The sequence below is a fragment of the Corvus cornix genome, chromosome 6 (genome assembly GCF_000738735.6).
Source record: "Corvus cornix cornix isolate S_Up_H32 chromosome 6, ASM73873v5, whole genome shotgun sequence".
Taxonomy (NCBI): Eukaryota; Metazoa; Chordata; class Aves; order Passeriformes; family Corvidae; genus Corvus; species Corvus cornix.
In genome coordinates this window covers 24,972,969-24,988,221 of record NC_046336.1, presented here as the reverse complement: position 1 = coordinate 24,988,221, position 15,253 = coordinate 24,972,969, and the positions used below count along the sequence as shown (strand labels likewise).

The 15,253-nt window shown below is 40.1% G+C and overlaps 1 protein-coding gene across 3 annotated transcripts in view; it reads right to left on the bottom strand.

The window, feature by feature from the left end:
- Positions 1 to 15,253, bottom strand: part of RET (ret proto-oncogene) — an 83,786-nt gene that overhangs the window by 22,250 nt on the left and 46,283 nt on the right. For all 3 annotated transcript variants that reach the window (XM_039554300.1, XM_019286684.2, XM_010400922.3), the window contains 8 exons: positions 12,532 to 12,783; positions 10,626 to 10,919; positions 9,912 to 10,153; positions 8,690 to 8,891; positions 8,040 to 8,239; positions 3,535 to 3,793; positions 2,292 to 2,417; positions 1,399 to 1,509 (listed from right to left, as the gene is read on the bottom strand). In XM_039554300.1, coding sequence (XP_039410234.1) covers positions 1,399 to 1,509; positions 2,292 to 2,417; positions 3,535 to 3,793; positions 8,040 to 8,239; positions 8,690 to 8,891; positions 9,912 to 10,153; positions 10,626 to 10,919; positions 12,532 to 12,783 — 1,686 coding nt within the window. The remainder of the gene's footprint in view (positions 1 to 1,398; positions 1,510 to 2,291; positions 2,418 to 3,534; positions 3,794 to 8,039; positions 8,240 to 8,689; positions 8,892 to 9,911; positions 10,154 to 10,625; positions 10,920 to 12,531; positions 12,784 to 15,253) is intronic.

Genomic DNA, 15,253 nt, shown 5'->3' with positions numbered 1-15,253 from the left:
GAAATGTCCCCTGCCAGTAAAAGCTGATAAAATGGTACTCCTGCAGCTCTGAGCTCCCAGAATACACTCATTTTTTTGTCTGCAAGTATACTGCTTTTGGGCACCAGCCCAGGTTCTGAGTTGTGTCAAGTCATGCATACAATTATTCAACTCAGGCGTTAAAAGGGCACACATAACATCCTGAAAACTTGTCTTACTTGCCTGCTTATTATCTAGTAAGACAATATTTCTTTCAGGCTTCCGTTGAGCAGAACATTTGATGTTGCATATGCTGCACATATTTCAGAATTGCAGCCCCTGGCACAAATATTTCCACTTTAAAAATGACAAATTATTGCAATTATTACCAATAAAGAATTCTTTTCAGATTATTAGAGAAGTTACTCGCATTTGCTTCAAGCACTTCTGCCACTCTAGGGATTGTTTTTATGCACTCTAATGAAAAAATTATCTTTCTGATAACACTAATTTACCATACACAATCTATTCTTGAATGTAAGAAATACAAAGAAGCCTCTTTAGTAATTAATTTTATAGAAGAACATTAAGTCACAGCCTGTAAGAAAATGCTAGTTCCTCCAAGACTCCATTTTAAAATCCAAACTTGTACTATACAAAGTCACAGCCAGAAGATGCATTCAAGAAACATCTATGTTTTTATTCCTGAATCAGACTGTTGGATAAAAAGATCCACTTAAAAATTATCATCACAAAAAATGGAAATTGCTCAAGAGAATTACAGGGTTTTTTACCCTTTGTATCTTCAGGGTGAGCTGTGAACTTGCAAGTATTCAGAAGTGTATGAGTGGAGTGTAGAAAAATGTGTTCATGTAAAAAAACCCAACACAAATGCATTTCAATTCTTCCTTCATAAATTCTGTTCATGTGAGTCTTTGCCTGGATCTTCAACTAGGTAAGGCATTGGATCATTCTGATGGCCACCTGTCAAAAAAGGGCAGGTACATTTCCCCAGGTGATCTTTTGTCCATTTACTTTAAATGAAAATTCGTTTCTTCTTACTTATTTAACCAGGACTTCAAATAGGCATGGTTCCTATCATACTGTACTTGAGTCAGGAAGTAGGGCATTACCATGCCTAAAACCTATACCTCTTCAGCAAGTACCTCCACTGAAAAACACCACCAGTGAATGAACAGGGCGCAGAACGGGAATTACTGAGAAAACCCTATCCCTCCATCAGTCAGCCAATGGGTGTCACCTGCCTGGCTCAAAAAAGGTCAGTGTTAATCCCCATAACCTTAACTCGCTTGTATGATTCAAATGCAAGCGTGACAATGCAGAGATGTTGAGCTTGTAAAAGCATCTGTGCTCAGGAAAGTGAAATCTGGGAAGCGATCAGAGGTGACACAGAAAAGCCCATCCTAAAACATTCCCTACTTGTGCAGTCTTGGGGGCACACAGCCGGGTCTCTGCCCTCCACCACATCACAGATGCCATCCGGACAGGTCTTGATGCTCGGGGTACATGTGGAATAGTTTGTGGTGATCCCTGTTAACAGAGAAACAGCTGCACTAATACCACGAGGAATGAAAAGTTCATTGCATCTTCTCAGGGCACACTGACACTCCAAAGCACAGGTTATGGTGCCTTTTACAATGAACATCTATGACTATAAACACCTGCTAAAGTAACAGACAAGAAAACAGATAAAAGCAACAGGAAGAAACTTTTTTTGCTATCTTTTCTGCTTTTGACAGCCCTCTGGTCATGTCACTTGCAGTTACAGTGAATACTGCTTGAAAAAGAGCTGACTGACCACTTTGAGACTGAAGAGCAGCTTTCACAACTGAGGATGTCTCTACACAATTTCACCCACTTGAATATGAGGGTTAAGAGTGGTTGTAGAGAACATATGACACGCAGTTTGAAGGGATCAAGCATCGACACAGATTCATTGTTCTGGAAGAGTCAAGTGCTGTCACCCATCAGATCTGTGCTACAGACCACTGCTTTGTGCTCACTGTCTGCCAGGTGCACCTGCTCAGCACTTGCTCCAGTTACACTGCTGCAAGCTCAGCTCACTACATGCTGGTTTATGTATCGTGTTCAGCGCCACCAGGGACAAGATCAAGAATGACCATTCCAACTTCATCTCATTTTCCTTCCTAGTGCATGCTTCATATGGGTATTATGACTACATTTTTAGCCCCAGCTCCTGTGTAGTTTACCATACCATGTTTTCCAGCCAGAATAAACCAGTTTGCATCCATGGAAGTCAAATGCACAATTACAACTGAACAGAAGTTTGACTTCACACAACACACATGTACCTTTTCCACTCCCCTGTCTCCACTGGCATCTTCCTGTTAGCACTCCCAGGCCACCACACTCTTCACATTCAGCACGGTGCTTACTCATAGCACAAGAGTCAGGGCAGTCCTCTTCTTTTTTTAAAACTGTTGGGAAATGAACACACAAGCAAGTCAGCTCAAGGTCAAGCAGGTCAACCTGTTTTTAGGGATAGATAGGAAGGAAAGAAAGATGAAGAAAGCAGTGAAAGGCTGAAAACTGACTGACCCAATTATCAGTAAACTTAGATAACCATTAAAGAAAAGCCCAGATGTTTCTTTTCTGTGAAATAAAAGACAAACAGCAAGATCATGAAGGCATGGTTATGTCTGCTTGATAGCACGCTGTCATTGCCTAGAACTATAGATATGTGTAAACACACTGGTATCAGAACAGAGACCACAGACAGTTAGAGCTTCATACAGAACATTTAATCAAGGGAAAATACTTAGCTCTGGGGCTAACACAGTAGTAGCCCAAAGAGCACCAGCTAGAAATGTGTGTTTTCAGACAATTTGAGGCTTGTACAAAAAAAAAAGTCCACTGCAGGTTTTTCTTTCTCTTTCTTCAACCCATTTGCTCTTGGCATAGGAGTTCTGACCCGACAAAAAGTAACAGAGCTGTTTATGAGGTAGAATTGTAAGGTTTTGCATAAAATGCAATATAGCTTGCAGAGAAATGAGTATGTTTCCAGTGAAATCCTCCTCTGTGGCTGTTACAGGATATTTCTAACTTCCTTCCCCATAAGGGTGGGTCATCACACTGCCCTTAAGAAAACTATTTTTAAAAATTGTAGAGAGAAGGGGGAGAAAAATCAGTGAACAAACATACATAGGCCAGATAGTTCCTTTTTCAAAGAGATAGACAGATAGATAGATATACATATACACATACACCTATAGACACTTTTTCTTCCACAGGAATATGTGAAATACAAAATAAAGGTGTCACACACACACTAAAGATTCTTCCAAATCAAAGGTCATGATGAACATTATGAATTGCATATAATATCCCACCCTTCTGTGCATTAGTTCTCCAAACAAGTATCTACTCCAGGAAGGTCTGAATCAAAACTCAAAATCCAAAGTCTATGATCTGTATCTTGTAGTTCAGATTCATTTTCATTGCTAATGCCATCATTTTACAGATCACCCTGCTAATGCATCACCTCATACCAGTAACAGTCATTAATAAATAAATAGTTCTGACTGGGGTACTTACGAGTCCCTTCCAGGACAACAGTGAGGAGGGTTTTGGTGTGTTTCCTGCTCTGCTTGTCTGTAGCTTGAACAGTGTACTGTATTTCCTTGCATTCAGGTCTGCACAGCACAGAGGAATCGTTGACATAGAGGGTCCCATATTTGTCTTCTCGGCCTTGCAGAATGCTGACAGGATAGCAGCTCGCGTTGGGGGACAGCAACTTGTAGGTGATGTTCACACCACGGAATTTCATGCAGTTTTCAATGCAGATCTTTCCTATCTAGGCTCAAACACCAGCAAGGGAATCACAGACAGGAACGAAACTCTACACAAAAAATGTTTAGTGCTTCTCAAAAATATCTGAAATAAAATGGAGCATACTATACCTTGCCAAATTCAGCATTTATTTGGGGTTTACAGATTTGTTATTTTCCTATAAATGCAATATGTAAATGCTTTAAATGTGATTTATTCTCAGTAAAAATGAGAGGTAAAGCATTATTGCTGTCTTCAGACTAGCAGTGGAAATGCAAAAAGCCTTGACCCAGAGACTCAGTGGCATTTGGTGCCTACTGCTGATGGTCAGTTTTCAGTGAGAACAAGACGCTGTGATTTGGGAAAGTCTGAGTTCAACCTCTGCTCTGTCCCAGGCTAACCAGAGAAAAAAACTCTTGCCATCTTTGAGAAATCAAAGAGCTCAGCATGAACAAAGCCGAGACTCTTTTCAAACAACATAGAAATTACTATTACATAATTTTTATAATATTACAGTCAAAATGTTTCTGTCCAGCAGAGCTCTCTGAAAGCCTTAAAAGGAACAAGAACCTCATTGCTTCCCATTTGTAATTTTAAAACATTTTAATCTGAAAATGAAAATATGTTGGTATGCCATATTTCTGTGTGCCAGAGTATCTAGGCCAGAACACTCCTCAGTCTGAAACACATCATCTAAGAGGCAGCACAGGAATGTAAAGCCCCATCTCCTGTCCAGCTCCTATTGGAAACTGGTCCAAAGCTCACTTTGGTTTTTCCATTTACAAGAGTGGGATTTCGATCAGGCCCAGAGGCATTGGCTTTCTTTGCAGGGAAAACCACAATGTGAAGGGTGGGGTGCTATTGAAGGGAACTTGGTGATAGATTATTTTCAAATGCTGCAGTTAAGAAATGTTTTCAAGAAACACTACTGCTGGTAAAAGCGTATCTGTACATCTTGGTTTCAGCATTCTTACTAAAGAATGTTTAAAAAAAACGAAATTTTTTTGTACTAAGACTTCTTCCCATGAACCTGGACTATTTAAAGTCAGAGAGGAAGCCTTGCAGTTCTAGAAGAGTACTTTGTTATAGGATAATTCCACTTCATCTAAATTATTCCCATTCACATCGCTGATGGGTCATTTGGCACCATTCCTGTTGGGTTTTTTTGGTGGCAGGATAATACAGACTATTAAAGCCATCAGAAGCAAGGACATTTCTTTCTGGCTGTCTCCTCTCCACAACATGCTGGGACTGGCAGGAAGAAGAAGAAGAAAAGATTTCCACTGTTCATAAACTCTGTCTAGACACAAGGTCTAGACATGTCCCTTCCAGAAGCACGTCACCGCAGCTTTGGTGCTGCACTGCAGCTGGCAGCGCTTTGCAACTGCTCAGATGGTACTCCTTCGAGGCAGGAAGAAAATACAATGATGTTCCATGGTATTAACCTTTACAAAGACCACATTAAACTGCCCCTTCTGCATACTCTGTCATAACTGCTGTTTCCAGGCACCTTTTTAATCACAGCGATTTCCTTCAATGGGCTTGGAGAAGACCCCATAAATTCAGGGTCCCTGAAGAGCCGATTATCCTTAGAATAGCACATTGACCAGTTTTGCTTTCCCTGTATAATTTGAGGAGAAGCTATAAAGGCCTCCCTCAAAAAATTTCTACAGAAAAGACACTTTCTCTTTTTGCCAGATTTCCACTATGGAAAGCCCAGCCTTGTAACTCTGCTCTGCTCCACACGTTCTAGAGCCAGCTCAGCTCTCAGGTGCAGCAGAGCACAACTCCAGCGGAAAAAGGTAAAAGCAGCTACTTCCCCTTTCTCATGAGAGTGAAAAATCAAGTAATCAGGGTAAATGGTAGTCAGGTTTAACATCAGCTTACAGGGGAGGAACCTACAAAGGTGCAATTTGCAAGACTCTCAATAGTTAACACAGAAATACCATTATAAGAAATAAGAACAGAAAAATCCATCTTTTGAGTTCCAATGTTTAATAAAGCCTGGATAATGATAATGTTCCTCTTCACTGAATTCCAGGGACATTTGGACATATAACCTCTCTAAAAATCTCAGCCAATGTTATTCATCATTTGTCTCAGTAAATGTCAATAGAGCTTTAAGTCCTTTGATAAGTTAAATGCCACTGGGCAAGCCTGCACCATCAGGCCGTGCTTCTGTTATTCAATTCATTTAGCTGCTCAAACAGACAAATGGCATCAGCCCAGCAGTTAATAATTTCTTCACGCTCCTGTGTTTTCCTTAGGGCAAGAGACAGTTCAGCCTTCATATTGATTTAGCCCAGTACTTTCCCTGACTACTCTGGCACATCAAGGCTAATTATGCAGCCAACTTTAATAATGTGAAGTGCTGGGGACTAAACTGCTTACACTGACTTGTGCTCCAAGCTGAGCACACTGTAAATTCAAACCCAGTTTCAGAAGTAAATGGATGACACTTTAACTAACTGAAAACACCATCTCCAGAGCCAGGATGAGTTTTGCACTTCGCTGCTCAAGAATCAGAACAGAACCTCTTTGTGAATTTGTGTTTAGGCAGCACAAAGAGAAAAGATCTCTTCCCAGAGACTTGGAGTTCTTGCCAGGAACAGTTTTCCCTGCTACTACTGCCACCCAGTGAAACTGAACAATTGGTGGGAAATGCCACTGTTTCCAAAGATCCTAAAATTCCTTTTCAGATGTTTGACTCTCATGACAACATTCAAAACCAGTAGCTTTAAAAGTCAATGGGCTTTTTTTGGTTTTGCACTCTGAAACTAAAAAAAAAACTCCCAGATTTTAACACTAAAGTGTTCAAGCAATCTAGGGTATGCATAGATAACCATGGTTGTCCAAATTTAGTCTGAAACTTATTCATTCATGATAATACTGTATGCATACACCTATATATAAAAACATGCACAAAGAATAACACCCAACCAATTCATTGATCTAAATTCATACATACCTAACAGGTAAGCATCCACACTTGTTTCAGTTACAGCCATGTTGTGACACAGATACAACTGGGTCACATTTCTAGATGCAAGAGTTAGACTACCAGTATCTTACATACCGGTGCGATTATTTCTTTTAGTGGGAAACCCAGGTTTCACCCTACCCCCAGGAAACAGGCGAGGGTCAAGCTTTCACAGGCTGGTGCTACAGAACTCTCAAACCTAACATCAAAAATAATTTGATCTGCACAAAAAGAACAGAGTATCCTCTGAAGTTTCTAACAGACTACAAATTGAAAAACTGCAGCCACAAGGCATCGTGAAATGTCATAAAGGAGTAGCTTTTTGTAGTGAGGCTGCTAAGTGAGCACACTTGGTACCTTTCTCTAATTTAGGATATTCAGTGCAGACTATGGACAAAATGTCCCTTGTCAGAGCAGTAGAATTTTTATTGGTCGCATACAGCCTGTTCTGTACTCTGAAGAGCTATCAAGCCACAATGCATTTCATCAGATTAAATATAAGAAAGTGCAGTATATCTAACTTCCCTTTTTATTTCTTTTTACAGTTAGCCAGAGGCTTAAAGATTAATAAAACTTAATTCTTTCTTAAAAGTCTTCTAACGAATTGGTTTTCTCTGCAATTGGGATGACCATATTTTAATCTCAGTCCTCCTCTCTGCTACAATAGTTACAAGGCACACTTTCCAGCAGCTCTCCCAAAAGGGTTCATCACTGATGTTCTTAACATTCACTTTCATAATATTAATTATACTGAACTAGTTCCTTATTAATGTACATGCTCCATAGGAATTACATTGTAATTTTTACCTGATTAACGTCAACCTGTTAGAAAGTGTCTCTGGAAAGCGTTATTAATGGCAATGGTGGTGATTAAGCTAAAACAAGAATTGAATTAGGAAACACATTAATTACTAACTAGCCATTACCTAAAGAAAAGCCATTAATATACTGAGACTCCAATAGCTGGACAAATTTCTTTTTTTTGCCCTTGACATTGTTCCTGTTATTCATGCCTAAGCCACACATGGTTGCAACTCCTCCTGTCCACAACACATTATTTCTCTCCATTAGTACTTCCATGTGTGGCCGCTCCTGTTACTACATGGTGGGAGAGGTAGTGCCCAGCCGACCTGCTACCTACTACATCCAGCACCAATCACACTGATACCACATTTTTCATTGATTCTGCTTAAAACAGTTAAAACCAATGAGCACTTTAATGCATCTTGCCCCAGTGATCCAGCTATTAAGCTCCATCAGAAAGTGGATGTATAATTAACATGGTTCTTACTTGTGCAAAGCGCTCAGCGTTTCTGTTCACGGTGAACTGGTAAGTTATGTTTGAAAACTGAATGCTGACAGGGAGGATGGAGACATTGAAATGAAGCATCACTGATCTTTCTGGGCCATGAAATTCTGTGTCATTCACCAAAACATCCAGCTGGAAGGAACGATGCTCTGTGACTGAAATGCTTTTATTCAGTACCAGTTCTGTGAAGCAGAAGATTAGTCTATTAGCAAACCACATTATCTGCAAATGTATATTTTAATACTGAAAGCCCAATAAAAATAGATGTAGCAAATTTAATTATACATATCCAAGTTTCCTAACGGGAAATAGAAGGTGAGTTAAATATGAAATATGTTCTTATGCAGTTATTCTCTCTGTCACTCAAGATGTTTGGGAGGCCTTATTCCCTTCCACCTACCAAGCTGAGAATCCTATAATCAAAAGCTCTTGCTTATCATTTTATACCTCATCATACCATACACTCCCTGTTCCAGAGAGTTTAAGCTCCATTTTTCAGTACATATTTAAAACTTTACTTGAAATTTCTCAGCTTTCTTTGGCTCAATGTTTACAAAATGCTTGGAAAAGTTAAAGAGCTTATTGGTCAATTACTAACAAGCAACTTCTTTATTTGAAGAAAGGGTCCTTACTGTACTCGTGCCGAGTTCCCCTCACTTGGCTGCCATTTGGGCTGAAGTGGATTTCATCAAAGATGTGCTCTACACGAAATGTTTCACTGATCCAGGGATCATCAGTAATGATGGTTCCTGTGTATTTCTTTCTGCTGCTTTCAAGGGGATAAATAGGTGTGGTGTCTGCATCGTACACAGTCAGCGTGGAAAGAACAGTGCCCTGGAAGGAAACAATAAATGGCACTGCTGAAGGACCTGAAGCTTTCTTCTGATAACTGTTTTGGAGATTAAAATATTGGTCAAACAAGACCTTACAACTTCCACTGAAACCCAAGAAAATGTATTCATAGGTGTCTTGTCAAGACTAGCTCTAGTCAGGAGATGGCAGCAAACTCCCAAAATCAGTCTTATCCCTTCCAGACACAAATATGATCAAAATGTACTTTGAAGGGAAAATTGACTAACAAGACATCTTGTCGTTAGGAAACAGAAGTTCTCTCATGAAACACACATCATTTATGCCCCCTCAAAAAACGTCTTCTCTATACCATAGACATATAAAGGGTCATTGCTCCCATGGAAGAGCCAAAGAGCCCACCTGTGTATTCTACCAAAGCAAGGGGCGTATGTGTGCACACCCAGGGATTCAGACCTCTTGAAAGATCAGCTTGGCTTGGTAAGGGAAAAATGGGAGGACACCATTAAAACAAAATCCTGGAGCTTGCCATTAACAGCCTGGAAACTTCACAGGTGCAATGTTTGTCTGTAGAAGTCAACTTCTACAGCATCCTAATAAATGTTCTGAACATAGCTCTGATATATTACACAGATTTGCATGTATGGGACAGATACACATATACACTTGCTCTAACAACACAATTTTAATCCCCTGGGGGGAGCAACCCTGTAAAAAACAGAGCAGAGCTCAGTACGGAGGGACGTAGAGCGATCCTGACCACAGATTCAGCTATTGTCCATCCCGACCTTGGAAACTGCTCAAATTTCTTCACACTCTTTAATTACTAACTCGAACTCCTCTATCTTTGGGATCTGAGTAAGACATAACTTGGACAGAGGAATCCTACAAACACGAATTTTACAATCACAGATCTGCAGAGCATGGTGTGGTGATGGGCTCGTTGCCAAGATCCACTACTCAGGCAGAACACGATGCTTCCCAGGAGTTGTGCCTCCCACTGCTGTGCTCCTACTTCAGGGACTAGGTAAAGGAGAACATTACCTCTTTCCTGTTGAACTCCACGACAGCATCTGCGGTATCAGTGCCATTGGGAAGGAAGGGAGGAGAGTCATCTTCATCTAACACATTGACCAGGAAGGGCACCTCAACCTGCATTTCCCTGAATCCCTCCCTGACGGTGCACTTGGCAATGAGCTCGTATCTCTCTCTCTCCTCCCGATCCAGGCGCTGTGTCACCTGCACGCCGGTGGTGGTCTCGTTGTACCGAAAGGGAACACCTTCAGCTGCAAAACAGCCACAACATACACAGGGACAATCACTTCCCAGCATAGGGCTCTGATGGCTTTAATACTCTTTTGCAGTCCAGTAAATCCATTTGGACATCATGACTGCACAATAAAAGACAGAAGTGAAACACAGGGAACTTGTGTGGTTATATTAGGGTAGGGAGAAAACATGGAATATATGGGAAGATTCTACAGTTTAGAAGCAGCATGATTTAAAGCTCAGGATATTCTCAGTCTACTTTTAGCAGATACAAAATTCTAAAACTGATCTTTTTTTAAGGGAAGGGGGTAGTTCTCTTTCCCATTTCCTCCGTGTATCTCAAAGGCAAAATCTTCTGGCTCAGTTTAGGTTTGCAAAGGAACTTCCTTTACAGAATCAAATCTAGAGGATCTACTACAAAAGAGATCTTTAACAGTGCAGCTGTTTGCATCTGGTGCTAGGATGTGAGCGGCTCAGATCCAGTTTTACCTGCTAGCAATTTGTAGGAAATGCTGAGATTCTGACACAGATGATGAACTGAGGGTAACTGGAGCTGATGAAATGTGCCAGGTGGCTTGTTCTCCTTGATGTGAAAGGAGAGATCCATTTCTGTGAAGCAAAGCTGCCTTGCTGTCAGAGAACTGCAAGCTGGTGCAGTAGCATTGATCAAAGAGAGGAAAACCGTGGTGCGCGTAGCAGAGTCGCATTCCTTCTCTTGGAAAGGGTGGGATGAAAGGAAGACATACAGCATCACCTTAGATAATGGCATCCAGTTTCCTACAGCTTCAGGGGGAAGAAATCAGTGTAAGAAATATTTTACAGAAGACAAGCCACCATTTGTTTTCCTCATTTTCTACCCTAGTCCATTATTCCATAAATGACTGTTTAATCCTATTATGTGGCAAAACAACTCTTCAACATGCCATATGCTGGTGGGAAGACCTTAAACCTTAATAATCCAAATAAGCCAAAAACTATAGGGCTTGGCACCAGTATTGCATTATAGAATCTCAAAACCAATACCAGCATTCTGTCTGTAAAACATTAACATAGAACACGTCACTGGCAGTAATCAGCTCTTTGATAGGATGGCTTTTTCAAGGCACTAGAGCAGAGCAGGGTGGAAACAGGAAAAATAATGCATGAGATGGCAACAGATACTCAGGACAAACTCATATCTACTATGATTTCAGTCACAGCATTCCAACAGTTTATTCCAGTTGAGGATATGGACCAAATCGTTTAGGCTCAAAAAACAGATTGCTTCATCGGTTTGAAACATCAAGAGGTGGACAAAAGATAAAACAGAAGTTAAAACCAACCTGTGGCATCTACTAATACATCCTCAAGCCTCATTTTGATTCCCTTGGTTTGACTACAGATGGTAGTAATAGCTCTGTAATAGATCTAACTCGAAAATAAGTTCTAGGTCACTTTGATCTGTATGAACAAAACAAGGCTCTTGAGTTTTGAGTAGCTATTCCTCCTTTGTTCAGCACAAGTATTTCATATACATGAACACCAAGTACCAAAAATGGATGAAATATCAAACACTCAGCACTTCAAAAATAAAGCATTAAGTGCTTGAAGTTGAAAATTTCAACATCAATAAGTCGGAAGGTAGTGTTGATTTACGGCTCTTACAAACTGAAGACAGTTACTACAGACCCTGTAACAGTAAAATTTCTGCAACTGATCACAGTGGTATGCCATTAACTCCTCACCCATTTCCTCCTCCACCAGCTAATGATACCCTAATTTCCTCATAGATCAAAATCACCAAAACCAATTTACTGCTAGAGCATAAAAGAAGAGAAAAAAACCTGAGATAATGAATTTTTGTTGTTAATTTTTGTTGTTCAACAGTAAGCTTCTCCAACAAAGCCAAATTTCAAGAGAGGGAGGTACAATTAACTATTTCTTCAAAGAGTACTTTGGTGTACATGCAAATGTACTTTGTAAATCCATGTTACCAGAATTCAAGGACCATTTATGTAAGAGTTTGAACCACTCTCACAGCATTTGTCTGGACACTAAGCACCCACCGTTAAAACAATGGAATTGGTCTCACTTGCATCAGCAGATGAACAAACTGCAAATCTCAGTGAAAAGCTGTGGCCTATACAGCTATGAAATGCAAAAAAATATTTCCAGTAATGCAATTTTGCCAGCCTACTGGAGTTTCCAGTGTGAGTAACAGGATCTCTCCCAGGTCAGCATCTGCTTTGGCATACTGGTGTGGGTTTCATTGGGTCTGGTTCCTCATTTTAAAAGGGCAGATGTGTTTTTTCCAAATTTGATGCTCATCTTCTGATGGAGAAACCTCAACATCTGAACATACTTTGCTTTAAGAACAGATACCCCCAAGAAGAAAAGCTGGTCTTCTCATACTTACACAGCATGTTAAAGTCTTCTCTATCCAGGCTTTTACTGAGGTAGAGAAGTCCTTTTTTTTCTCTGATTTGAAACCAATTATTTTCATGTGATCTCGCCCGAGAAATTATGAGATTCTGGCACAGATGGAAGTGGGCCACTTCCTCATGTGAGTCCTTCAAGGCATGGATGCGCAGGAGCGGCATTCCTGCTGGCTCGTCAATGTAGACGTTCTCCAAGTACTCTTTCCTGGGGAAGTAGAGACCCAAGGCCACTGCAAAGAAAGGCACGCGAGAGAAGAGGTAGGCCCAGTTAAGTGGTTTGTGCACTGGCTTTTTCTTAAGAGATGTGTTTCCAAAGAACCAAAGGCATCATTCTCTAAGAAGTAAAGAAGCATTAAAAGAGATGTGGAAAAAGGCAGATCCCCATCTGGTGTAAATAAACACAGTTTTACTGCACTGAAGTCAAGGACTTCAGTGCAGTAAAAACTTCAAGCCACCAAAAATATGGCCTATAGATTATGTTCAAGTTACAATATCATCTGCTTTTTGAAAGCAAAATTGCTTTGCTGTACACAAGGCCCAGTTTATGCTGAACACTTAAGGAAGCTCTGCTTGCCAAGTTTTACTTAAGTTCCTATGTGGTGCTCTCAGTTGTAATTCCATTACCTCACAGATAATACTCAAAGAAGAAAAAAAAAAAAACTTTTGATGAAATCACACACTTTAAAACCCTTTAAACACACTCTCTGTTGAGAGAAAAACCAAAAATTTATCAATAGCTTGCACGCTTTTCCTCAGATTACATAAACCCCTTCTTATAGAGGAGTACTTTTGTCGCTACCCCTGCTTTTTAAACAGTCCAGCATGATACTCTTGGTACAGAAAATGAGAGTTGTTTAAAAAAAATACTGATATGAAAGTGTTCTAAGTATTTTAAATATGACAGATGGGAAAGCTGAGAAGTGAGCGAGAAGGGAAATGTACATTTCTTTTCAGTACAATGACTGTGACTGACCCGATCATCTCCCACCCTGGCTCTGCAGACATTTACATTTAGTAGGGCTCAACTGCCCCTCTTGGTGCCTGTTTCTTCAGGTGATCTCACCTCACCTGGTCACTGCAACGGCCTCTCTACCTGTTTCCAGTGCTTCCCTTCCAGTTTCACTTCTTGCAAATGTGATCAGAGTGGAATGCTGGATTAGCAAGGAGGGGACAAAGTGATCCTCACTGCACTCACACAGACCAAAATACTGGAACTTTCACTCTTTGACTTCACGTGCACCTGACAGTCAGTACTTGCTCTCATCCAAAAGAATACTTGAATACTGCAGAATTATGCATCATTTAATCCAAGTGATATGGATTCAGGCATATAAAAAGCTCACACATCTGCTAAACAAACGTAAACAATAACAACTTCCATATGTTACTAATACAAAGCTCTCTCAGCTTAAATCAAGCCAGATACAACTGGAAATGATGGTAATGCAGCAGTAAAATTAGGGATATAAGGCCAAAACATCTTCAAAATAGCATCGGGCTATAGCACATAGTTATTTGGTACCAGTATTGGATCCATACACTGTTCTACTGAATGGAGTGAACTGCAAACAAACTGTAAAAACAAGAGAGCTCTAATTTCATTTAGAAACACCACAGAAACCATGGTACCTTGCAGTGATTCATGACATCATCTATATCCCTGGATGCAATTACATCCATCAGGTTTGCAGAGGCCCATTATTTTTTTCTACATATACTTCGCAATATATGAATAAAGTGGTAAAATAATATGGTAGGTGAATTAGTTCCAAAGGAATTAATTCAAAGAGAAGCAAACCAGAGTCTTTTTGAGAGTTTTAGAAAAGCATTAACTCTTGACATTCTCTGTCCAGAAGAAAATTATTACTTTTGATTCTGATGCTATCACCCTTTCTTCTTTGTAAGTAAGATTCCTGAATATTTGTATTAAATTTCAAGTATTTTTTTTCAGTCCCTCCATCTATTTTGAAGTGCAGGAAAACCTGGGGAATATGTGCTTCTAGAACTCCTAACAAATGGGTTCAATAATAAGAAGAATAAGGTGATATCCAAGTAGAAAGCCCAGTCCCAGTGCAAGTAAATAGACTCCCTTGAGTTATTTAGTGTAAAAACTTGATTTTAAAACAATGAAAACTTCACAAAAAGTTCAACACTGAGAATTCACTGTGCAAGACTGAAAAATCACTTCCAACCCACAAATGCATACAAATGAGGCTTACACAACACTAGCTACAGGATAGAGGAGTAACTGTTATTTCCTTATTTCCAAGACTGGGGTAAACAGTCCTGTGTGCTCACATCACACAGTACAAGAACCAGCCCCACTGCAGAGATTTGAAATCACCTCCAGCAGAAGGAGCGTACAGAAAGTAGAGTATATATAACCAATGTGCAACATGACGAGTTGGAAAGGGAGAAAAAATGGAACATTCTGAGTTGCAATTATTTACTTCCTTATGCTAAACAAGTGTGTGCTGATCTTTATATGCTTTGCTCTACAAATGAGGGCTCACACTGCATGCAGGTACAGTCATGTGTAACCAAGCACAGAAATAATTACGACAGAGCCTCAAACCTGGCACACAACTACACCTCAGCAGAGTTCAGCAGCCCAACTGCTCTGCATTCGAAAGCAAAGGTTAATATTGATGCTGCAGACTCTCTGAAGTTCTTTGGCATCAGTTCACAGGAGGAGTCTTC